Source organism: Colossoma macropomum, unplaced genomic scaffold (genome assembly GCF_904425465.1).
Source record: "Colossoma macropomum unplaced genomic scaffold, Colossoma_macropomum, whole genome shotgun sequence".
NCBI classification, from domain to species: Eukaryota; Metazoa; Chordata; class Actinopteri; order Characiformes; family Serrasalmidae; genus Colossoma; species Colossoma macropomum.
In genome coordinates this window covers 21,520,870-21,546,816 of record NW_023494794.1, presented here as the reverse complement: position 1 = coordinate 21,546,816, position 25,947 = coordinate 21,520,870, and the positions used below count along the sequence as shown (strand labels likewise).

General features: G+C 38.5%; 1 protein-coding gene across 3 annotated transcripts in view; it reads right to left on the bottom strand.

Moving 5' to 3' along the window:
* Positions 1-5,135: 5,135 nt before the first annotated feature.
* LOC118814793 (polymerase delta-interacting protein 2-like) overlaps positions 5,136-25,947 on the bottom strand; it is a 30,049-nt gene continuing 9,237 nt past the window's right edge. The window contains exons 6-11 of one of the 3 annotated variants that reach the window (XM_036580572.1): positions 25,784-25,891; positions 25,522-25,658; positions 24,399-24,425; positions 23,856-23,981; positions 21,766-21,845; positions 5,136-6,227 (exon numbers count right to left, since the gene is read on the bottom strand). In XM_036580572.1, coding sequence (XP_036436465.1) covers positions 6,113-6,227; positions 21,766-21,845; positions 23,856-23,981; positions 24,399-24,425; positions 25,522-25,658; positions 25,784-25,891 — 593 coding nt within the window. In that variant the 3' untranslated portion in view covers positions 5,136-6,112. Of the gene's footprint in view, positions 6,228-8,797; positions 11,227-14,400; positions 18,319-21,765; positions 21,846-23,855; positions 23,982-24,398; positions 24,426-25,521; positions 25,659-25,783; positions 25,892-25,947 lie in introns of those variants that run through there. The other 2 variants (XM_036580573.1, XM_036580571.1) reach the window with 2 other exon arrangements.

Here is a 25,947-nt window from a genome sequence, read left to right as displayed (position 1 = left end):
CTCAGCTTGCCAACTGTAAACTGTGTCTATTCACTCGTTTGATTCACTTTATCGAATCGATTCTTTCGAACTTGAACGTCCAACCAGTGTAAACTGATAACGCACGGTAATGTGTTATTTTATCATTTCACGACTTGTAGGCAACGATGGTGGAATTTTATTATATTTTAGCCCACGTAAATGTTATTTTAAAAAGTCCGATTCTTTTAGACTTGTGAGTCGGTTCACCAGAACGAATCGTTCACGAGTCAAACTTAAGTAATTCTCTCTTCAGGTAAATCTTGACCTCGGTCCTCGGGTTTATGATGCAGTTATACTGTAAACTTCTATGCTGTATCGAGGAGTAAAATCAAATCAAAAATACACTGTATTAAACTCCAACTACTAACAAAACCACACAGGATCATCCCCAGTGTTCATCTGCCTGGATAGAACATGCAATCAGAGCAGTAATCCCGCTGTCAGTGGGGGGATTTCAAACTGATCTGGGAGCAGCTTCACAGACGCTCTTATTATGAGGGGAGACTCATTCTGCAGCACCATAAAGGCCAAAGTCTATGTCGAGCTATAATCCCTGTCCTGTTTTGTCCAGTGGAGATTTTACAACGGCAAAAACGCTCAGATGGCGTCTGTTACTTCAACTTGCATGCAAGGATTTTATTTATTCATTCATTCATTCATTCATTTTTGATTTGTCGCCACCTGTTGACCAGTTTAGACTTGTTTTATCCAAAAGATCTCCAGTGACACCTGGTGGATGAACTTCATCATAAAATCTCTGAAATCTTCATGATACATGGTTTGATATGAAGTACAGTTCAATAGGAACTGGACAGTGTTTGTTTGGCTCTGTACTCCAGCACACTTTGCTGCAGTCCCTACTCTTCTGGGAAGGCTTTACGCTAGATGTTGGAACATTGCTGTGAGGATTTGGTTGCTTTCAGCAACAGTAGCATTAGTGAGGTCAGGTAATGATGTTGGAGGATCAGTTCTGGATCACTATAGCTTATCTTAGTTATTTGATGGCGCTCCATCAATCCAGAAAACTCAGTTTCACTGTTCCACAGCCCAACGCTGGGGGGCTTTATACCTCTCTGGCCAATGCTTGGCATCAGACATGGTGACCTTACACTCATGCTGCTGATCCAACCTCAGTCCACCCAGATTATTGTCTCTTATCCAAGTTTTTAATCTCCTCAGTCAATATCTATGGCTCCCCCAAAAGAACAACATCCGGTTTAATCCACCTCTGCAGTCGACGGCAAAAGTTGGAAAAATTGAACTCTTGATGGAGCGTTCTGCTCACCGCTGCAGTCTGCAGAGTTGATGCTTAGGGTGGCAGAATTTTCTGTTGCTGCTATATTGAAAACAATGAATAATCCGGTTTGCCGTCATCCATCTGCCGCAAACATGTGAACGCAGCAACACTCACTTAGTCAATCAGTCAGATAGTCACTCAATCAAGTCAGACATTGTCAGTCATTCTAGTCAATCATTGTCAGATAGTCATTCAAGTCAGTCAGTCAGTAATTCAGTCAGTCACTCAAGTCAGTCATTCAGTCAGATAGTCACTCTTTCAAGAGAGTCACTCTTTCAAGAGAGTCATTCAGTCAGATGGTCACTCAGTCAAATCAGACATTGTCAGTCATTCATTCAGTCAGATAGTCACTCAGTCAAGTCAGATATTGTCAGTCATTCTAGTCAATCATTGTCAGATAGTCACTCAAGTCAGTCAGTCAGTAATTCAGTCAGTCACTCAAGTCAGTCATTCAGTCAGATAGTCACTCTTTCAAGAGTCATTCAGTCAGATAGTCACTCAGTCAAATCAGACATTGTCAGTCATTCATTCAGTTAGATAGTCACTCAGTCAAGTCAGTCAGTCAGTAATTCAGACAGTCACTCAAGTTAGTCATTCAGTCAGTTAATCATTCAGAAAGTCACTTAAGTCAGTCAGTCAGTAATTCAGTCAGTCATTCAGTCAGATAGTCACTCAGTCAAATCAGACATTGTCAGTCATTCATTCAGTCACTCAGTCAAGTCAGTCAGTAATTCAGTCAGATAGTGACTCAAGTCAGTCATTCAGTCAGTTAATCATTCAGACAGTCACTCGTCATTCAGACAGTCACACGTCAGTCAGTCAGTAATTCAGTCAGTAATTCAGTCACTCAAGTCAGTCAGTCAGTAATTCAGTCAGACAGTCACTCAAGTCAGTCATTCAGTCAGATAGGCGCTCAGTCAAGTCAGACAGTCACTGAAAGCATGAAGCAAATAACTGAACCTTACTAACTTTATTACTGTCATTCACCTGGTCTTTATTTGTGCCTTTGCAAAGAAATGTTATTACTCTTTTTGACTGAAATGAGCGTCAAATTTGGCTTTCATCATCGTGAGAAGCAGTCTTAAAAATAGCATAGGTGTGAATATTTCCTCACATGCACACAGTTGCTCTCTTTCTTACATACTCGCACTTTTACACATTACGTCTCACACAAAAATGCAATCTCGAGACTTTCGTTCACATTCAGAGGAAAACAGACTTTTAGAGCAATGACAGACTGTTTATGATAAAAGTGAAGCATCTTCACAGAGAGACAGAGGAAAACATCACTGTTGTTTTCCTGTGATGGAGTAGTGGCTACGCTTTAAGAAATATTAATGCATTTTTTCAACCTAATCTTTATTTGGAGCGTCTGGGTCAATGACATGAGGTGCATGTCCAAGTCCTTTATCTTCCTATTAAATAATTCAATAAATACATAATCACACTATTCAATACCTCCTTTATGTGAATACATTTCTAGTGCATCAAAATGCATCGCCTCGTTCACCGTATATACAGATGAAGGAAACTCTTAAAAAGATAAATTTGTCATGTACAATTCTAAAGGAAAAATAGGGTAGCATGATTTTGTGCTCCAAATTTTAAAATAACATGTTGAAAAATTTAAAACTATTCAACTCTAAATTTTTGTCGATAAATTTCGACTTCCTCAAACATCATGCGGCATAACCAACATTAAAAACTTTTATTTTTGACATGCTTTTGAGAAAGCTATTGCACCATGGATGACCCCAAGTGAACTTTACGGTACAGTGCTCAGGTCAGTAGCCCCTTTTCACAATTATTTTTTATATTTTTTATGATTTTACATATATATATATATATATATATATATATATATATATATATATATATATATATATATATATATATATAATGTATTTATCTGAAATGTGCATATAAAGCTGAGTTCAAGGACAAAGGTTTATGCAGGTGTCCAAGTAGACTAGAATAGTTTATACACGTTTTCAGCAGTCGACTTTTAAATATACATTTTTTAAATGTACAGTTATACCAACCACTTTTCTGGGTAAAATTGATGATCCATTACAAAAGCATAACAAAAGAATATAATATTATAATATATATATATAAATATAAAAGAAACAAATATCAACACACTGAATAGATTCTTGCAGATACAAAACTGCACATCATATAATTTTTAATAAGAGTTTTAAGAGATCATTTTGAATACCATACTTGTCACTGACTCATCTCTGGTGTACAATCAGTTACAACAGTCAATAATTTTGCTTAGAAAAGAACAAAAAACAATTTACACTCACAGCAGAAGTCAGTGGAGTGGTGCTTTAGCATCTGCACAATGGCTTCTATTCTAAGTGCGTTTTGAGCCAACAGGTTTTCTTTCCTTTCACTAACATGGAAACATGTCAAAATTACTGTCTCCTGTAAGGACTGTGCACTGAAGATACAGCAGATAGAAAAAGTGCTCACAGCTGATTCTTGCACTTAAAAACTGCTGGACATTGTTCCTGATGTTAAGTTATCATGTGGGATAGACAATGTAAACAATTTGGCTTTTGTCACATTTAGCACACCTTTAAAATAATCAAGAACACCTTGCACTACATTGTGTGGTAACTAGGATCAGTTCTCATGCCTCACACCACAGGTTTGAAACTGTAGCAAACGTAAAGGACCTTTTTACTTTTGTATGCAAAAGTCTGGACAGTCAAATCGTTGATTTTCTGATATATATATATATATATATATATATATATATATATATATATATATATGATTTTTGTGTTTTTTTATTTGCTTTAACATATTGTAAAAAAAAAACAAAAAAACATAAAATGTGCCATAACTTTTGCACAGGCCACACCCCTAATATGCTACATTCAGCAAATAAACAGCAATTGTACATTAAAATGTGCAGGAGTGTGTTCTCTATAGAGGCTGTGTTCACTTATTTTTCACTCAGAAAATCAACAAAAACACAGTCTGACTGGGGTGTGCAAACTTTTGCATATGACTGTATAAAAAGATTTTAGCAACTCATGAGTCTATAATCAAAGCAGTCTTCGTTCAATAAGATTAAAGACATGAACACAAACCAACCTCCCATCTGAAACTTGAACATAACGCAACATTTCAAGATGTAAACAGAATACAGTGTATTTTATAGGAACACTTCACTTGAGCCTTGTCACACTGACATAACCACACCATGAACATGTCACGGCAGATGTCATATCCTGTCATGAGCTGTAATAACAGACGTCGTTCAGTAATAGAACAGTGTCATATTACTGTTACTAGTAATTATCACCAGTAAATGTGTGATGTCATGACTGTTAACTAGAGCACACAACAAAAACTAGCATGTGACATTACCAGTAATGATAACATGACACTCTTATATTAGTGGAAACAATCTACCATGACAGTACATGACATCTGCCATGACATGTTTATATCATTGTTATGTCAGTGTTATGTAGCAGGGTTTAAGTGTTACCATGTAATACAGTGTATTCTGTTTATCTTTGCAATATGTTAAAATAGAAAACGTTAAAAATGTTAAAATAGAACTTCAGTATGAATGAGCGGAGCAAAACTGCTGCGGGGTGAATAGGTGGATTTGTGGAAATGAGTTTTTGGGACATCACAGAAGCAATGAATTCAAAACAGGCTGGTTTTGCAGTTTAGGTTTTATATATGGGTTGTATGGAGTGAGGAGTGAACAATATGTTTTGATACTTTGACAATGTTTACATATTACTTCAAACTCCTTGGTTTTAAAAAAAATGTTTTTTTTTTTTTCATGATTTGGGCCCTTTAAATGTTTACAAAAACTGTCATGTTTGATTGTTACTAGGTAACAATTAAATATTTCATATTTAATAAAATTAAAGGAATCCAGGTTAAGCATTTCACCTTACATTACGCTCGCACTTCATATATTGTTTAAAAATGTAAAATCTATATTGAAAATTCATTATTGTTATTAATATCAACTGCAACAAGGTGTTAATTATAGGTTATCAGGTCTGAAATTCAATATTGGTGCATCCTATTGGTGCAGGCCTCTAGTGTCTATGATGGGTTTGGGTAAAAACTGAAGTCTGCAGGAAGGTAGATCGGCTAGAAGAGGCTGCTGACCACTGCTTTGAAGAGTGAGCTGGAAAAGAAGACCACTTTTCTATAACAAGCTTGAAATATTAAGAAAAAATGATGGATATTACAGTGACAATGGTTTGCGAACTGGAAAAATGTCTCTTCTGTGGCACCATGAGAGTGGCAGCTTCATCATATCTCAGCTTCATTGTATTACACTGTCTAGTCCTATGGCCAGCCATGTGATAGACACAAGCCAAACATATGCAAGGTATAAAGTACCTTAAATTTGTCAATATGAAAGCCGGCAACAGCACCTAGAATCAGGATTTATCTTGTATTTACTATGGTTAGAGCTGTATTTGCTCTAAAGCTGTTGGTGCTTCATTTATTATTTTTGCCCCACACAGTGATGCAGTTGCCTTCAAAGTAAAACCTCTATATTAGACTGATCAATACAGTATAGAAGGGCAGCTTGAGAAGTACAGGTTCCTATGTGGCATTCAGTCAGATGTGGCTCTTTGTGGGGCTTCTTACTGGAAGATGAAGCCCTTGCTTGAAGACCTGAGACCAGGTTTGTGTTTCTTTCATAACAGTTCAGGATGGGATTTGAACTGGGGGAAGGTTGTCTGTTTTCAACGCAGGACAACTTCCACCTGTTGGAGTTTGCTGAGGAGGTCTGCTCTACCAGTTGTATCCAGCAGGAGGAGACTTGTCATCTTTGTTGCTCTCCAGAGAGAAAGGCGGAATGCGCACGTCAAAGTGTGACCCATCCGTCCTCTCAATCCGGAACGTCCCCCTGCGCAAAAACAGGTTAAAAACAGTGAGCTTCATCCACCATTTTCACTTAAACACTTAAGCACATGAACATATAAAACCCTTAAATGGGCAGGAGCTGATTACGTTGGGTAAGATTTTGCAAGATGTTTTTGGACGACATCACACAAGACGGCAACGGTAGATAATTCACTTACACCGATCAGGCACAACATTTACCTCCTTGTTTCTACACTCTCCATTTTATCAGCTCCACTTACTGTATAGGTGCACTTTGTAGTTCTACAATTACAGACTGTAGTCCATCTGTTTCTCTGCATACTTTGTTAGCCCCCTTTTACCCTGTTCTTCAGTGGTCAGGACCCCCATGGACCCTCACAGAGCAGGTACTATTTGGGTGGTGGATCATTCTCAGCACTGCAGGAACACTGACGTGGTGGTGGTGTGTTAGTGTGTGTTGTGCTGGTACGAGTGGAGTTTTTAAACACCTCAGTGTCACTACTGGACTAAGAATAGTCCATTAACCAAAAATATCCAGCCAACAGTGTCCTGTGACCACTGATGAAGGACTAGAGGATGACCAACACAAACTGTGCAGCAGCAGATGAGCTATCGTCTCTGACTTTACATCTACGAGGTGGACCGACAAGGTAGGAGTGTCTAATAGAGTGGACAGTGAGTTGACACAGTGTTTAAAAACTCCAGCAACTCTTTCAATGCACTCGCAATCATCAGATTCATCCAGTCAGGAAAGGTGACATTACAGTGTTCTTCTGAATGTTGGGTGCAATTATGATACTTAAATACAGTAATGCTTTGGATTGGGTTACAGATCACATTTAACCAGTAATCAATACCATAATACAGTTTTAAAGCAGCCCTCCTAACTCTGCCCACCCACTATCAAACAATAATGCTCAGCTTGCTCAAAGCCCCTCCCTAATACTGTGTCTGACTCAGAAATAGAAGGTAAATAGGATAAGCGGAAGAAAATAGGTTAAACTCCTATTTATAAACACTATAACTGAACCCTGCTATATAACAGTGACGTAGCTATGCCATAAACATGTCAAGATATAGTTGGTATTGACAACAGGCAGTGCTCTACAGAGTTCATCACTTTTTTATTGCTGAGGTAGCAGTTTTCATATGCAAGTCATGTGAAGACTGACAGAAGCGGCAAGAGCTGCAAAAAATACAAGGAGGCACCGAGAAGACAAGAATAAGAAAGCTATTTAAGGAGTATGAGGACATATCCGAGCAAGCAGGCAGGGAGAAATGCTGACCTTAACTTACTTGGCTAGCATTAGATTATAGAATACTGACTCTCATGACTTACATTGAAGATAAAAGCTGCCACCAGTCTTTTTATCACTAGCTAGCCAACTTGGTTATCTCAGTGTTACACGCATAGTAAATTAGAGTATGAAATGAAGACAACAAAAATGTGCATTTTTTTATAAAGAGTTAATTTGCACAAAGGCAATGTTGTGTAGCAGGAGAAATAAAAAAGTTGGGGTAGGCTGGCTTGCATCATGTAACTCCAGGTCTGAAAAGTCCCATTCAGCATATGACATCTGCCATGACATGTTTATAGTACGTTTATATCAATGTTACGTAGCAGAGTTCAAATAAAGTGTTACTGGAAATGTAATTTCCCATACATGACTTGAAGGGTTTCATGGCCTCTAATACTGAAACATATGACTGCTATTTCTATCAGTGAAGTAGATTTCTGTAAAAATTGTTTTTGTTTGTGTTGAAATATAAAAACGAGGTGACGCTAAAATGACCTTGCACAACAAAAAATAAGACACTCAAAGTTAAAATCATCCATGTTTATTAGTTTCAGAAATAAATCTGCCATTAGTATGGCTTCCATTTTTTTATATGAAAATATCACCACCAAGTGCATTCTCGCACAACTTAAGGAAACATCATTAAAGCCTTATTTCACTGTATTAACAATGCAATGAGAAAAAAAAAACAATGTAACAGCTAACACTTCCGACTGGACGTGCTAAATATTATGATCATAAAAGAATGATAGTTTCTAACTCCCCATTCGAACTTAATGGGCGTAGGTGATGTGATGAATATATGCATAAATATTATTACTACATGCAACAACACGGCTGCTTCATTAGGTACATGTGCACCCCTGCACTGTCACGCAATTATCCAATCAGCCAGTCATGTGGCAGCATTGCAATGCATAAAATCACACAGATTTGGGTCAAGAGCTTCAGTTAATGTTCACATTAAATGGGAAAAATGCAGTCTAAGTGACGTTGACCACAATGTGCCAGATAGAGAGGTTTGACTTTTTCAGAAACTGCTGATCTCCTGGCATTTTCACACACAACAGTGTCTAAAATTTACAAAGAATGGTGCAAAAACAAAACACACCCAGTGAGCAGCAGTTCTGCAGGCAGAAACACCTTATTGGTGAGAGAGGTCAGAGGAGGATGGGTTGACTTGTTTCAGCTGACAGAAAGGATTTAGTAACTCAAATAACCACTCTTTACAAGTGGTGATCAGAAAAGCTCAACATGTTGAAGCTTGAGGTGGATGGGCTACAGCAGCAAAATCACATCAGCCTCCACTACAGTCAGCCAAGAACAGGAATTTACATGCATCCTTTTATGGCCACAGCTGACCCCTCTTCTAATGGCCACTTCTGGCACAATGATGTGCTTTGTCAAATCAAACTGGTTGCATGAAACTGAATGATTTCAGTAAACTTAAATGGCCTCCCCAGTCACCTGGGGAGCACTTTTAGATGTGTTCAGAGCACCTTAGAGATGTGCTGGAACAGGAGATTCACAGCATAAATGTGCACCTGATAAAACTGCAGCAATGATCTGATGCAATAAGGTCAAAACAGACCAGAACATCTAAGGAATGTTTTTAGCTCCTTAATGAATCCATGACATGAAGAATTCCCAGCATTAGAAATGTGTTTCTAAAAAAATAGCCAGTGAGTTTAAATGCAAAATTGTAAACAATGCAACACTGCATTACAAAATCACAATACTGCAATATGTGCTTGATATAAATATTAGCCTTGATTCCTACACATATACTCCATGATAGTCACACTCAAGACCAATTAAACAAGTAAACATGTCAGAATTGTGTCCCTTCTATGTAAAATATTCAGAGATTTTGCAAATACTGTCTGCTCCTTGATTGTCGAATGTAATATAGCAAACAAAAACATGTGACTCTAAAGTTAGATGTCTACCAAAAGCAAATGAAAGCTATACTGGAGAGAGGTGGCCTTTAATAAGAACATCTAGACCACAGAAGAAAAAAATCGAATAATTCTAAAATCTAAAAACATTATAATGAAGCAAAAGAGCAAAAATTACAAAATATATTTACAATTTATACTGCATAAAGAGGTCAGAAGCAGTGTCAGTTAAGTCAGTTCAGGAGAACGTAGTTAATGTGAACTTAATTCAGGAGATGGTGATAAGGAATGCAGCGTTGTCCTGGTAAGTAACTCAACAACATACTGTTCGCCCTCAGGTTCTAGGCCAAGTCAATGTAAACAGCTTCCAAACATGTTACTAAAAAGGCTCTGACCATGTGAATTAGTTCAGATTGAGAAATGAAACTGGGCACAGCATGTGCTGCTTTTAACAGAGTTTGAGCACATAAAACCCTAAAACGAACACCAAATATTTCACAATGAAAACTAAAATTAGTGTACTAAAAAGTACAAGTTCTACCAGTAGAATTCTAAAATGTAAAAGTTCTACCAGTAGAAGTTCTACCCATACTCTTAAAATATTAGATCTCAACCAGTAAAAGATCTACAAGCACACTTCTAATATATTGGAGCTCAAGCAGTAAAAGTTCCACTAGTAGACATCTGCAGTGTAAATGTTCTACTAGTATAAAGGTAGACTTCTCTATTTCTGAAGTTCTACCAGTAAGTTCCACTAGTAAACTTCTAAAATAGAAAAGTTCTACCATTAAAAAGTTCCACTAGTAGACTTCTAAAACAGAAAAGTTCAACCAGTAAAAGTTCCACTAGTAGACTTCTAAAACAGAAAAGTTCAACCAGTAAAAGTTCCACTAGTAGACTTCTAAAACAGAAAAGTTCAACCAGTAAAAGTTCCACTAGTAGACTTCTAAAATAGAACATTTTACCATGAAAAGTTAGACTTAGACTTCCAAAATGTGAACATTCTACTAATGAGCTCCTAAAAAATACCAGCAAAAGTTCTACCAGTAGACTTCTATAGGTTATTGGCTTTATTTATATGTAGGTTTTACTAGTAGGCTCTCAAAATGTAAAAGTTCCTATTCCCAGTCCAAACCAAAATATTCTGATCCCATGTAAGTGTGTAAGACTAAAGGAGCAAGAGTATGTGCTGGGAACAAAGACTGAAGGAGATCTTATGTGGGCTGTGATGGGAAAGACACACAGCAAGTAGAGTTTAAGAAAAGAGCCAGAAGAAGGGCAGTGAAGGCAGTAGTTAAGGGGTAAGCAAACAAATGAACGTTTGGGAAGCTGAAAGGAATGATGCTGTGTTTTTCAACATTATCTCTATTGGGCTGCACTGGCTTCTGTGATGGGTATGTTTCAAATCAACAGGTTTTCTATTCTTTTACTAAACACAGGGAAACATTCATTATTGTCCATTGGAGCTTATAGCGCTGACACAGGCTCCAGTGATCCAGGAGGAGAAGCGGCTTACATGATGAATGAGTAAGCGAGTAATGAAGCTTATGGTACAGATGCGGCAGGTGGACATTAGTTTGGAAAAAGCTGGAGTACTCCTTTAAAACAGGAAAACAGTTGGTGGTCAGGGGAGAACTGAAGGGTGTAGGGGTAGAGGGTAGGGAGTATGGACTTTAGCTGTGTGCATTAGGGTGTAAGGTGGTCTAGGCTGCTTCAGAAGAGGAAGGAGAAAGGGCTGTCCCTGTGCCCATGGCTGTCCAGGGAGAAGGAGGGGATAGCCACATCGAACATGTCACCATTGGCCCTCTGGCAGGTAAACGTCCCCCTAGGGAAGGTGGAAACAACCAATCAGCAGCCACAAAGGCAGTGGGAAATGGGACAAAGGCAGATCATTGCCAGCAAGCGCTCATACTCTGCCTCCTGCCTCAGTCACGAGGCAGTCAAGAGTGTATATTAGGAATGTAAAAATAAACTGATACAAGGAAGGAAAATAGATTGTAACAGTGTAGAAGTATATTTGCATATTTTTCGACCCAAATAAAATCCTTGGGCTATTTTTAAAAATAAAATTCATTGTTTTTACTGTATAAATAATTCATCTAGTCATGTTTGTATAAATAATTCTGGTGCTACATTACAGAAATGTCCAATATTCAGTAAGACAAATTCAAGATAACATTTTTCTCAGGTTTGTATTTAAGAAGCACATTTTGTCTTAATTTAGGAATTATATGTTCAGTTATCAATTAGGTTTGCTACTAAACAATTGCTTAGATGTGAATGCATTGAAGTAACAAACAAAAATGGAAGTTATAGTTACAGCAACTAACATATGAACACAGTAACGTAGGAAAGACTAAAACTGTGAGATGAACTACAAGGTTTAGTAACCTCAGTACATGATCTTAAATCTGCAGATACTGACCTTCTGCAAATACCTTCCATAAAATACAGAAAATGTGGAGAGACTCTTTCAGTTGTTCTGCTTCTAAACTGTGGAACTCAATTCACCTTTTTATTAGATGGTCAAGCTCAGTGCTCACTTTTAGGAAACATTTAAAAACATCTCTCTCAAACTTAGTATTTAATTAAAACTCTGTCTCTCGGTATTTATCTTTTAATTTGATCTGTCATTTTCCTATATGACTTTAAATGAGTACTCCTAAGTTCCTGTATTAACTGTTAAGCTTTATCACCTTTCTATAAAGCTCTTTGAGCTGCCACTGGCATAAAAAGTGCTATAAATAGACATTATTATTATTATTATTATTATTATCTGTAGTTAATACTAGTGAACTTGTTAACCTTCCCTTATCATTCGAAAAGCTAACTGCAGATACAGAAGCTTAAAACAGAAGTCAAGACACCACTGGGGTTGCTGAAGTTAGGACAGTATTTAGTATTTAGCTCCTGTAAAGCTCTTTTCCTAACTGGAAACATGAAATTATGAACTTTTATTTTATAATAGCTACCATCATTTAAATCCCATTTATCATCTGCTTTGCTTTGACTTTGTGCAAGTGGATTGTTTTATATCTAATTTCTCAAAAATGATCTAATTTGTACTTAATGGTTTGGACAAGTTTGAATTGAAAAATAAATGATGGGTGGTCTCTGACTTTTACTGTACTGTGCAAATCTGTAAAATTGCATAGGTTTGTGTCTAAGTGTACAATGGAATGCATATTTATACAACAGACTTCTCACATTTTTCAAAAAAAATACCCAATTTTATTATTTCCAAACTGCCAGATGATTGTACTGATACAAACCCTTCATAACTCAAACGGTTACAGTCAGCACTTCAACACCATTAAACAGCTCTAAAGAACTTCCACAAACCAACAGAACAAGCAGAAATGTGAGAGCAAGAGGCATAAATTACAAAATCTATAGACAAAAACCCAGAGAAGGGCTGATATAGTTAAACAATCTTGATTGCCTGTAAAGTGATGTGACAAAGAAATTTAGATGGAATAAGTGAACAGTACAGAATCACTACAGTTTCTGGTTGTATATGCAGCAGATTCTATAACAAGTACTGTGGTATACAGGAGCATGTGATGTATAGTACCTGTACTTGAGTTACACGACTTGAAGACATACTGAAACATCAAATAATCAACCTACAAACTCAAAGAGCCTGAATCTCTGAGAACAAGCAGACCTGGCTTCCTTTCTTCTATATTCGTTGCTTCTCTTTATATTCTGATATTGTCTGATATTGAAATAATATAATAATAACAATAATACCGGGCTGATAATTACAACCCATAATTTAGCACCTTATTTCTAACTTTCACACACCGTGATGCATGTGTGGTCACTAGTGGTGGGAATTTTCCTTCTTTTTTAGTCAGACAAATGGACAGCATAGTGGATAAAGCTTCAGACACATACGTGACACTAGGGTTCAGTTCCCCATCCTGGCAAGTACAACAGCAGGCTTTTTCAACGGATGGCGCAAGTAGCCAGTTGTATAGAAGTGAGGAGTTGAAAAGTCAACTGCCAAGCTGGGCAGTGTTACCAGTTGCAACCCATCCAAGGTGGATCTTACAACATTCACAGACAAAATGTTTCTCCAGGCTTTTATAAAGTACATATATGAGGATAATTGCCAGAAACACTGCACAATTTAAGAATCTAAGTTCTGTTTTCAATACATCCTCTGAGTAATGATGGGCCTACTTACAGTCAAATGCAAAAGTTTGAATCCTGCTGGTCAAATTTCACGTATGTGATAAGTTAACACATCCTCTACGGACCCTTAACTTTGGCATTTTCCGCACAATTTCTATGTATTTGCTGAGTTTAACATATTAGGGGAAAAATTAAACATATAAAATATGATTTTGCACAGGATACATTTTTCATTTTTTCCCCCCCAAACACACACGTTAAACTGAACAAATAAGCATTACTTGTACACAAGTGTGCTCTCTGTAGAGGATGTAATGTGACGAGGGGGCCCAACCTTTTGCATATGACTGTATGAATTCATTCCCAACAAACTGCATTTTCCCATGCATTTTCATTTTGATAAACATGACAAGACGAATGAGCAGAGATGGTGCCATTATGGCGCATGACATTATCATCACACATGGAATAAAAGCTAAACATGATTATGAGGTGAAGATTTTAGAATGAACAAGAACAAATGTCATGGCTGTCAGCGGGCAACTATTAGTCCAATGAGGACAAAGTTCTGTCGTTATCAATCCATCTCACAGTCTGTGGACAGCAAGATTAGAATGGCCTGTCATCATGACATGCTGGTGGGCCAACGTAAGTTAAACAAATGTAACTGGCAGGCACTGTAATAATATGTCCTTGAACATAATTCCTGGTGGCACATTCACTTACTGCTGTGAATGGCTTTAGGTAAATTATGGAAAATATTGACATTAAATAGTGTAAAAGTTCATAATAATTCTGAAAAACGGTCTGATTTAGCCATGTTGTGTTGTGAACTATAGTATGAACTTATTTCAAAATGTAAATTTACTGATATCGTAATCAGCCACAACTGTCAGTTATCAGAAGTTCTGTATCGTCACATTCCTACTTTACATTACATTTAATGTTCACAACAGCGTTTAAATTCCCAGTGATTTATTAAAAAATGTGTAGTGCTGGGGCAAACAGCACAACATTGTGGTACAGAAATTATTATTACCACAATAAATAATTCATTTTATCTTGTATTGAGAACATTGTGTTAAATTCTGAGCCCTGAGAACTGTTCACTGCCAAGACTGTATTACTCAGCCCTGCTGCACAATAACAGATGAGCGAAATACTTCATTTTGCAAGCCATAATCAGCGTTCACAACAAATCTACTCACAGCAATAATTTAGTGTCTGCATACAGTGTTTCACAGTGTTATGCTGTTCAGAACACATATTGTGATAGCCTTGAACTATCGTGGCACACATTTTGCCCATCCTGGCTTCAGTCACTCAAGTAATTAGTGCTTAAATCTTCTTACTTTCACAGAGAAGCTCTAACAGACTTACACATGAAACCTGATACACTTCTGAGGGTGCTAAAACATACACCGATATTTGGAAGTAAATCCTAAATTAGCACTTCCAACCATGCACATATACACAAACACACTATATTCTTGCCAACAAGGACTTGCATTCTCCCATGCCATTAAACAGGGGGGTTACAGTTGTCAAAAACTACCCCCCGTTAATGTATGAGACCTCAAGGCAAGTGCTTACAAACATTAACTCGCATTAAACAGGTCATCCAGTCAAAACTGGAGAGAAGCACAATCCTGCATTCCATAATTCTCCAATTTCTGTTTCACTAGCAAAACCTCACAGGGCACAAGTGCTAGAACCTTCATCTAGCACAGCAGTCTACAATTGTGGATCCTAAACCCAGTTTTTGGCACTGAATTTTATAATCACAGGGATGAACTGAACTGTTGATGAACCACTGGTGACCCAGCGACACGCCTACTACTGATTACAAAACTCAGGACCGGAAACTGGACTCGAGCTCTTAATCCGAAGAGGTTCCTCCAGGTTCTTCTTTGAGTTTTATGTATCTGAATTGTTCCTGGACATTGTTTTACTTGGCGTTCTACATTCCTCGTGTGCTCTAGCTAAAGAGCTCATTTATACTGTGTCAATTTGGGGTAGGTCATCTAGAAGAGGGGTGCCTAATCGTGGTCCTGGAGAAATACCACCCTGAAGAGCTGAGGTCCAGCACACCTGGCTTTAATACTCAGATGTCTCTGAAGGCCTTCGTTACCAGGTGTGATCAGGTGTGTTAGATTATCACTGGAACTGAACCCTGCAGGTGGTAGATCTCCAGGTCCAGGTTATGGTGCCCTGATCTAGACTCAAAGTGCGGGTAAGTGTTCAGAGTCCAGTGACAAACAGGTAAGAGTAGGCAGACATTGTTATTCACATTTAGGACTATTATAAATGCATTACCCCAAAAATGCTAACATGGTTAACAATCAATGGACGTTAGTGAAGCTGCACCTCCATGTACTTCAAGCTTATGATTTCTTATAATGTTTTGCCGCCGGGCAGTGGGGTATGACATGGTTACAAATCCACAATCACGCATTTTACTGCCATGTCTACTGCCAAGTGAGCCGTATCGTGTCTGAGCACCTGTGCTGATATGGGTTACCCTTCTAGCAAGGGTACCAAAAGTGCCAAGCAGGACTGTACAGGTGGAGTTAGTAATGGTGCAAACCACTGATTAGTCAAATGCAATTGTCAGTTAATCGTCACAAGGTGTCACTTCAGTCAGATGACCCCATTAGGTGGAAAACAACAACAACCACAACAACAACAACAAAAACCTAGCTTGCCAGAATAGCTGTCTGTGACTCCCAAAAAAAAAATGCTGCTCAAATGCTAAATCAGAACTTGTCTACATTTACTGCTAACATTTGATTTCGTGAGAAATCGTGTGACCACATAAGCTAAAAAGACAGTTTTCAGGTTTGTTATGCAATGGGAAACAGAAGGGTACAGACAGTTCTGAGTTCAAATGCGTGCCCGTACTGTGCCTGACTATACTTCCCGGTAGATAAACGGCATTAGAGTAATGGTGCATTTCTAACATCTATAAGATCTTCATAAATAATTACATTAAAAATTAGGCTGAGAAAACTGACCATAGAGCAGCACTCACTGCTTTAAGAGGTCTGATGTATACAGCTTATGCAGCTAATGTAGCTTTTGTATTGAAAATATATGACTTGTTCAGAACTAAACTTCACCCAAGTCTGTAACCCCTGGTCTATCTGGGTAGTTTAAGGTTTGACAAGTGAGGTAGGTTGGGGGTAATAAAAGACAGCATTATTTGGTGAGTCAGCGGGTCAGAAAAGTATTTATACACAACAGAGAGAATAACAGGACATGTAAGTGCTTGGCTAGTTTGCTTTGGATAATATTATGAAATGAGGGCTCAGAATGAAATGTATTAGCTGCCTGGATTTGGAGGAAAGAAAGGTGTAGAACTTAGGGACGCACAGACATTTCAGTCACTGACAATTCTCGGCCAAAAACGGTCAAAAGAAAGAAAAACCAAAAAAATTAAATAGGTCTACAATAAAGTGTCAAAATCAAACACTTAACACATTCAAAATATAGACTTCAGCTTACATGCTTTTTAGCATTAGCTAATTTGATAAAAAAAAATTAATGATGATTTTGGTAATTTACTTCTTACCTTGTTTTTACAGTTGTTACTGCAAGCACAAGTGTTTGTCAGATTCTGCTGAGGTTTATGGCTGTTTCTTCTATAAACTACTACACACACATGTGAATTGTGTGTATTTATAGCACCTCCTGCTGGAGAAACGTTAGAATGCCAGGCAGGAATTCTTTACATATTAAAAACGAGGTGTTTCTGTCATCATAGCGGAAGTGCTCTGGTACTCAGTCAAGTATTACATTCATCATTTTACAATTTTTTATATCTAATATTACTTAGCAAGCTGTTGAAAACTTAACTACTCTCATTCTTCCAGTTCTCTTTATCGACAGCGCCATTCTTGCATTTGAAGCATTATGTTAATTCAAAAACATAAATATTCTATTTAACAATTATACACAAAATAATTATTTCTTTCAGTTTTCGTTTTTTTGGCCGAGTGCGTCCCGAATTTCAATTTTAGTCAAGAATTTCGTTGCATCACTGGTAGAAAGAAATAAAACTGATCTGGGTGGTGCCTCAAGGTTGCTTTAGGGCTTGTAGGTTAAAACAAACAGAATGAAATGTAGGATAAACAGAGAAAAATAAGTGCTAAGCAAGGTAAAGGTGATAGTAGAGAGAGTGGGGGTTTTGGGACAGCAGTGACAATAGAGACACAAAAGTACTTGACAGGGCTGCACAATACATCACATTTACCACTAAATTTTATCACAATATTTTATCATGATATGAGCTTTCGCAATGTTGATATTGCCAAAGCTTGCTAAATGCAAATGAGTCTCTAACTAGTCACTAAAAGCTTTTTTGCAGTGTTTCGACCAAGTCCTTAGGGCCCACCTGACGGTTCCACACTTTTGCTCTATTCCAGAGCCCAACATAGACGATAAGAGCAAAAATGTGGAACTGTCTGATGGGCCCTGAGGACTGGGTTCTTGTCCATACTGTGCAGCCCTAGAACTTAGTTGCAGGAAAAGTGAGAAAGATCAATGACTCTGAGGTAGCTTGAGAGTAGATGCATGCTGGGGCAAGGCTGGGGATGGCATGGCATGGCAGGGGGCAGACTGGGGCTCAGGGCTCTGGGCTCAGGGCTCTTAGGCCAGTGAGGTGAAGGGGCCAGGCAGGAAGCCGTTGGGAGTATCGTCCTTCTTGCTCTCGAGAGAGAAGGGAGGGATGCGCACGTCGAAGAATGTGCCGCTGGGCCTCTCGAGCCTGTAGGAGCCCCTGCATGGGGTCAGAGACACAAGGAGACGCACCGTCAGAGACCCAGCGTCCCGGCCCCCACCAGCCCCCCGCTACTCACACAACAGTTCAAAAGTTTGGAATCACTGTTAAAAAGTTTGAAATCAATGTTGATAATAAAATTAAAGACCTTGACGATACATAAATACTACTATTGTAATATGTTATACTATTGTATAATACTACTGTATATAGTTAGTCCTGTGCAACTTCACAGGTTTCACATAATAACTACGAAGCTGCGCAACAAATTTGAGATGTGTCCAGAATGATGAACAGAGATGCTTCTAAATTAACTGAGAAAGCTTAATACCACTGAGAATGAAGTTATAATAAAAGTAATATCCAGAATGTCTCATATTTAAAAAATGGTGATCAATTTTTGAGGCGGATAACTTAATTATTATAAAAATACTATATTAAATATTATTTAATAACTAGGAAACTGAATAATATATATTTATATATCAAATATACTGAATAAAACATCTAAACATGTCTTTATCTATTACTATATATAATATATTTCATATATTTGTGTTAATTATATATTTGTGGAACTATCAATCTAAAAAAAATTAATGTAACGTGGTACCAAACTTCTGAACAATGAAATGTAATATGGAATCACACAGTCATTAACCACCTCACCCCCCATATAGAAATGCAGAAATGTATTCATTCAAAAAATACACACATCAGATTTAAAACTGCCAAAACACACACAGTATAACAACAAAGACCCCTACCAACCATTATATACTACTGCAAATGTTGCATGTACGCAACAAAGACACAGCTACTGACAACAGAACCATACATGTATTGTGTGCAGTAATCTCATGAATGCTACACACAGAGATGCACACTATGTAATGCACAAAGAATTCCTGGATGGCCTGGTGACCCCTAAGCCACTCAGTGACTCCAAAAGCCAGGCACAAAACTGCCCTTTGCTCAATCCACATATTCTGCGATTGTGTGAAAATGACAGGTGGATTATATTCTAGCTAGAGTCAGTACTCAATGCCAAAGAACCTAAACATATGGGGTTGTTCTCCTGGACACACTGTTCTGAACGGTGATCCTCCACTGAAAGAAAAATGCAGCCCAGAACGAACCGCAATCCCTGTCTGGGAAACCGATCCATAGAATGCTTCTCACCCTATTAGTATTCCAGCTCATCACTACCCAGAGCAAGATTACTGAATAGCTCAGCAGTCAAGTTTTCAAATGTAAATTTCAAACGTCATCTACTGATAAAAGCAGATGGGGTATTTTCAGCATGGAAAAAATGGTGCTTGAACATGTGCTGATGTTTACTTTACCTTTCATAAAGAGCAAAGAAAGCTTTGAACACCTTTTCACATTGAAAGTAACGCAGACTCACTAAGATCACGTGTCAAACTCAAATCCTTGCCAAAACTCTGCAGCCTTCAGCATGGTGCCTCATTACACACGCCTGATTCAGCTCATCAGCTAATTAGCTGAGGCCTTCGAGAACTGAATTCATAGTGTTAGATGAGGGTAAACGCTAATCTTTGCAGCACTTTGGCCCAGAAAGTGCCCAGTTTGACATGCCTGACCTAAATACCTCAAGACATTTTCACAATACAAAGTTTGTATCACGGTATTTGGAACATGCACCAGCAAAACAGCAGTGCCACTTTAAGAAAAGGCTATGATAAACTGAGTACAGTGTCAGAGGCATGACTTTGCCATGGCAACCATGTTGACGACCCAGTTTAGCAACAGACAACGGCAGGCAGTCACCTCAAATGAATGATATACAGTCAAAATTGACACTCTTGATGGATGTTATGTCCGTCATCGCCACCATACTGCCGCAACAAACACGCAGCATACTGCTGACATTTTTTACAGCATCTTCTCCCTGAAGAAAACCTCGTATTTCCATTTTTATGGTTCTCTTTTTATACATATTTTAAAAATACCAGCTGCTGTACAAACTGTGTCATAATTTCATGACAAAAAGACCAACAGAAATGGGTCAAAATGATGTAAAATTTTGTAATTTTTTCCCCTTCAACTGTAAAGCTAAGCTTTTGGAGATTAGATGTTTTGTTCTGACAGTGATGATGTACATAACCAACTGGATTATTGATTGATTAATGTTTATGTGTATTTATTCTAGAGTTATATAGAGTTTTTATGAGTAAAGACACGCTGCATATCTACTGTGTGCGACAGTTTTAAACTTTCTTTGACCGACCCGAGACTTGAGAATTAACACATATACAGTAGCATGCAAATGTTTTGGCGCCCCTGGTCAAATGACATGTTTTTGTTGATTGTCTGAGTGAACACATCCTCTACAGAGAACACATCTCTGCACATTTTAATGCACAGTTACTGTTCATTTACTAAATTTAACATACTGGAATAAGGGAAAAGGAAAAAAACATAAAATGCGGTCTTGGCAAAAGTTATGGCTCATTTTATGTTTCATTTTCTGTCCTATATGTTCACCTGCATAAACTAATGGAAAGGGTGCACAAATATTTGCAGAAAAATGCCATTTTTAAGTTTGTTTAAGTGATGTTTTAACTTTTCACAAGCCTTGGATACAGTACACGACTCCTCCTAGTGGATTATAAAAAAAGACTGGGTATCTCACACTATCCGACTGGTTTCTGCAGGGTTTTGGGACGACTGAAATGTGTGATCCCAAGATCACCAAGATTACACAACTTTTAAGTTCTTGCTGAACCAAACCGAACTCACTTAACTTGCATGAACACGCGTGTTCCACCATTACTATTAGATGCAAGTAAACAAAAGTGAAGCTGCTGCTGCTTCTGTTTTTGTTGACACAGTAAAGAAACAACAAGTAAAGATATTTAAGTAAGGCTCAATGATGCATAGATGTGATTAGTGTGGCGTAGTGCGGTTTTCAGGGTTTTAGATGTACAAGTACTCAATTGTGCACCAGCCTTGAACTTGGGTCATTAAAAAGCACTACACACGTCTTTTCAACCAGTTTTTTCACTCGCTGTATGTTTTCTTTCACACTTTCAGTTTTCACTGGCTGTCGGAGGAATTCGTTCAGACTGAGTTGCTGACCAGTATACACAACTGGATCACGCTCCGATCTACCGACTTCAACCGACCCAAACCTGCAGACTAGAACCAACCAGCGTAGACTTAGCCAGACTGAGAATGGGGCTAAAATCCAGGTAAGTCTTATATTGTAACTTCAGCTTCAGAAAATCAACAAAACATGTAATTTGACTGAGGTTTTAAACTTTGCACACGACTGTATAGATGACTGAAATACAAATGAAAATAGTACCATAAGGACAGTTATTTTGTGTTTTATCATCACATTCTTTACAGCCTATGTTTGTTCAACCTGAGACACAGGTATCAACACTAACAGGTGTGTGAACGCTTGCATGTGACACTCACCACATGTGTCCGCTGGGGGCCTGCAGGGATACGTGACTGCTGTACTGGAACGCTGGCTGCTCTTTGGACAAAACTGGCTCCTGTCCGACACACAGAAGAATTTATGACTTAGACTTATTTACATTACTTGCAGCAAATCAAAATGTATGTGCAATCTGAATTCAAAGTTTTCATGAAGAATTCAGTGTATTAGAGAAACAAATGCATGCATGTTTTAATTATCTCGTTAAATACTTTTGCTTTCTTAACATTACACTGTTTATTTCTTAAGGTGGGGCACACTGAGAGCACAGTTCTGTGTGTGTGTGTTATATGATGACGGGGAAAGGTAGCTCTGAGAGAGCATAGCTGTGCTCTACATGCTTGTGCTCTAGGGAAAAAGTTACTGGGTAAAAGGTAACAAGAACAATACTCACACAGCAAAATTAATTCCATGCCATGCAGCACTACGGTGTCTCAACAAGCAAATATGCGAGTTAATGAACCACTGAAGGGATGCTGGCATGCTGACCAGCCTCAAATGTTCTTGTTAATCCTATTTGATAATCCTAATTAATTTATTCTCTCACTTAGTTTAATTTCAAATGTCAAAAATCTTTAATTCATGACAGAAGTATAGTTTTCGCTTTGAAGCCCCAAGAAATCAAAATTTGTGATTTTTTTTTCAAAATTTGTGAGTTTCTCCTGTCTGGGTGCAAAGTGGTCAGTACAAAGCTTGAGTAAAGCTCAGGAAAGGCTTAATGATTTCTAGGATCATCTGTACTTTTTAAATTTATGTTTATTCAGTATAATCATCATGAACTCTGCAAGTATTGTAACAAGACTCTTATTTTGTTAAGTTTCGGTTGGAAACAAAATTATCCAATCAGGATGTTTTTCTCTGTGGTGTCTAGATAGATACAGCCAAGCCAGCTCTCCTATTTGTTAAAGCTTCAGGTGCTGGACAGAAGGCCTTACATATTAGATTAACTGCCAATATAATTATGAACTGACAGTGGAATGAACCAATCATGAGTGGGGCCAATTTTGTGGGAAAAATGTCACTCTAGGCCAGAGGTCTTCAAATCTGGACCTTGGATCCAGTTTCTAAATATAGGATTTTGTAATCATTGGTAGGCGTGACACCAGGTGGCCAATCATTTGCATCAACAGTTCACTTAAATATCTGTGATTACAAAATCTAGGACTAGAAACTGGACTCAGTGCCCAGATTTGATGATCTCTGCTCTAAGCCTTTTGGAAGTTCTAGAAATTGGGGGCAGTCATGGGCTGGAGGTTAGGGAACCAGCCTGGACTGTGTCCAATTCGATCCCCTGAGCGCCTGAGCCAGTTCGATCCCCTGAGCCGATAGTACGTGACTGAAGTGCCCTTGAGCAGGGCACCTAACCCCCAACTGCTGCCCAGGTGCTGTGGATGTGCTGCCCACCGCTCCAGGCAAGTGTGCTCACTGCCCCCTAGTGTGTGTGCATTCACTAGAGTGTGTGTGGATGTTTCACTGCATGGATGGGTTAAAATGCAGAGGTGAAATTTCCCCGTTGTGGGACTGATAAGGGTAACTTAACTTACACCACTGGTTACAGATGAGATGGTACTCTAACTGGTCTCTGTCCACTGAAACAGCAACAGCAGCTCTATGCTGCATTATGCTGCATTAACACTATTGTAAAAGTGGGCAAACTAATATTTATGGCTTGCTACCATTTGTAAGAATATTAGACCATGCCCAGACAGTTCTCAGTTTTGTGTAGGATTGGAAAACAGCAGCAGCTCTATGTTTGAGGTCACTGTAAAACTACTACAAGGTAAAATACATGTTCATGTCTGTTACAAGCTTCAAATGTCAATGTTAAATCTGGGACGGTCAAAATGTTTTCATGTTTTCATGAGCTTCAGCTTAATGGCAACATACTACCAGAAACCTCATACATGTGTTAACAGTAATTAGCATTATCACAGAGATGGGTTTTCAAGTTTAGTTTCAAACAAATAATTTTTATATTTTACACTTTGTTCCAAAGCAAACTGTAGGTGTTTCAGCGTTTTTCAGAATCGTAAGGAAGGACGTTCTGCTAATGGTCCTGGTTACTCACCCTGCCTACCACCCCTCGGCCTCTGACAGTCTCCAAGGTTCCTGATAAGCTGAAGATCCTCCAGTGTCTCTCTCTCAGCTGCACAACCTCGTTCCCCATGTTCTCCAAACGGATGCAGTAGCGCCACTGAGGCACACAAACACATATGCATAAATATTAGGCTGGGACCAGAAAGAATTCTTAATATGGAGTCTGTGAAAACTTTCATAATGTGATGAACGGGCTCCCATTTAATGGTGGGGTCATCGATTTTCACAGACGTTAGCTGAAGCTAGCTGTTTAGAAACTTAACAGCCAAACAGATGTAGCCTCTTCAATGGTCTCTCTATAGTCCTGCTCCAAAACACACATGTGCTGGAATGCCTGAATGCTTAATTAGTTTTTTCTTGTTTGCAGAGCCTGGGGCAGCCAGAAAGACTACATTTTCACCTCTGAGTACATTTTATCGACAGCTACTGGAATGTGATAAAAATTTCACCAAATACTACAAAAAAAAATGATGACCACATCTTTAAATGTATAGCTTTTCTGCTTTTTACTTACCCAGTAAACATGGGAATTCTGTGCTTCCTGTGGGATTTCAAAAATTAAGATACAATTAGACATTTGTCATTTTTTCAACTCTTCACTATAAATTTTTTACAATAAATCCAGAAAAAGACAGATGTAGTAGCAGAACATATGTATTTAATGTGTGATTTGAGGCTCAAGGTAAACAGGCACTGAAAGCTTTTCTTCTATGATGAACTAAAACCAGCCTTCTCAATCTCACTCCTGTGTACCCCTCACACTGTATATTCTAAATAAATGACGAGTTTCTTCTTTACCTTATAGCTGATAAGTATACAGTCCTATTGTCTCATGCCTCCAACTGTCAGACAGTGCTGGAACTATTACAATTATACAACTAAAACTACCAGCTGCTTCACAGCTTTTATTGCACACAAGGCCCAGAGACCGCAGCGCCATCTGATGCAGCTGACCGAGTGTGGCAATGTGAGGCTAAGGCTCACCCCAAAAGACTGATCAAAAGTCCACTACCTCAAAAGCTATGTCGACTACCTCAGACGCAACAGACTACACAGTGGGAGGTGACTGAGGGGCTGTTGCTTTTTCATATTCGTTTGACGTGTGACCAAAACAACAATGACTCAACCACCCAGCTAAAATGGTTAACGTTAGCGTGGCTTTATCTATGCATATTTGTGGCACGCCTGTATAACGGTTATGACAAAACTCACACTGAAGGAAGAATAGGGATTGGTATATCCACTAAAAATAAAAAACCCTGGAAAGAAATCGACTGTCTCTAAATTCAGTCCCCACGTAGTACATCACTGTCTGTGCAGTCAGTATGTGAAGAAAACAGTGTTTGGTCTTTGTGAACGCGACCATCTATTTGTAGCAAAAGCAGCACCACTATTCCTCCATCTCTAGCAGGACCAAAAAATAGGAACCGAAAAAGGGGAATACCGTGTCACCGTGGCAGAGATAAAGCATGCACCACCCTGATAAACTTCTATTGGTAACTGCAACATCACCTGACTCCTGATTTGCATAAAGCTAAACCTCGCTCAACTTTGAAAATGAATGAATCAGCGTTGTGTCACTGCCTGTGTGAATGGAGGGTTATACCATATATTTCCCATCTCTACTGCAGGCTTACCCTCATGCCCATGTAAAAAGGGATGACAGTCACTCGAATATTCTCTGTAGTCTCACGGTGGACATCAGACAACTCTAGCCAGGGATGGTTTTTCTCCTGCCATGCGCGCAATGTATCTCTTGGTACAAAAGGGGGCACTGGGAGGAGCCGCACACACAAAGAGGGAGGGTTATTAGACAACATATATGTGATATCTTGTGAGACAAAGAGCTGGGTTCAAACAATCTTAAAGAGGCTGGAAATTATAAGAGACTTGGAATACCTTTAGAAGGGTTAAACATGAGGAATCTCTCAAACAGCTCATGCTGAATGGGCACCTGATCCGTAGAATTATATGGCAGAATATCCTCATGACTCACATAATCTAGCCCTAAGAAAAACAGGGTGAAAAACACTGAGACCAGGCAGTAAACAAAAGATAGTTAT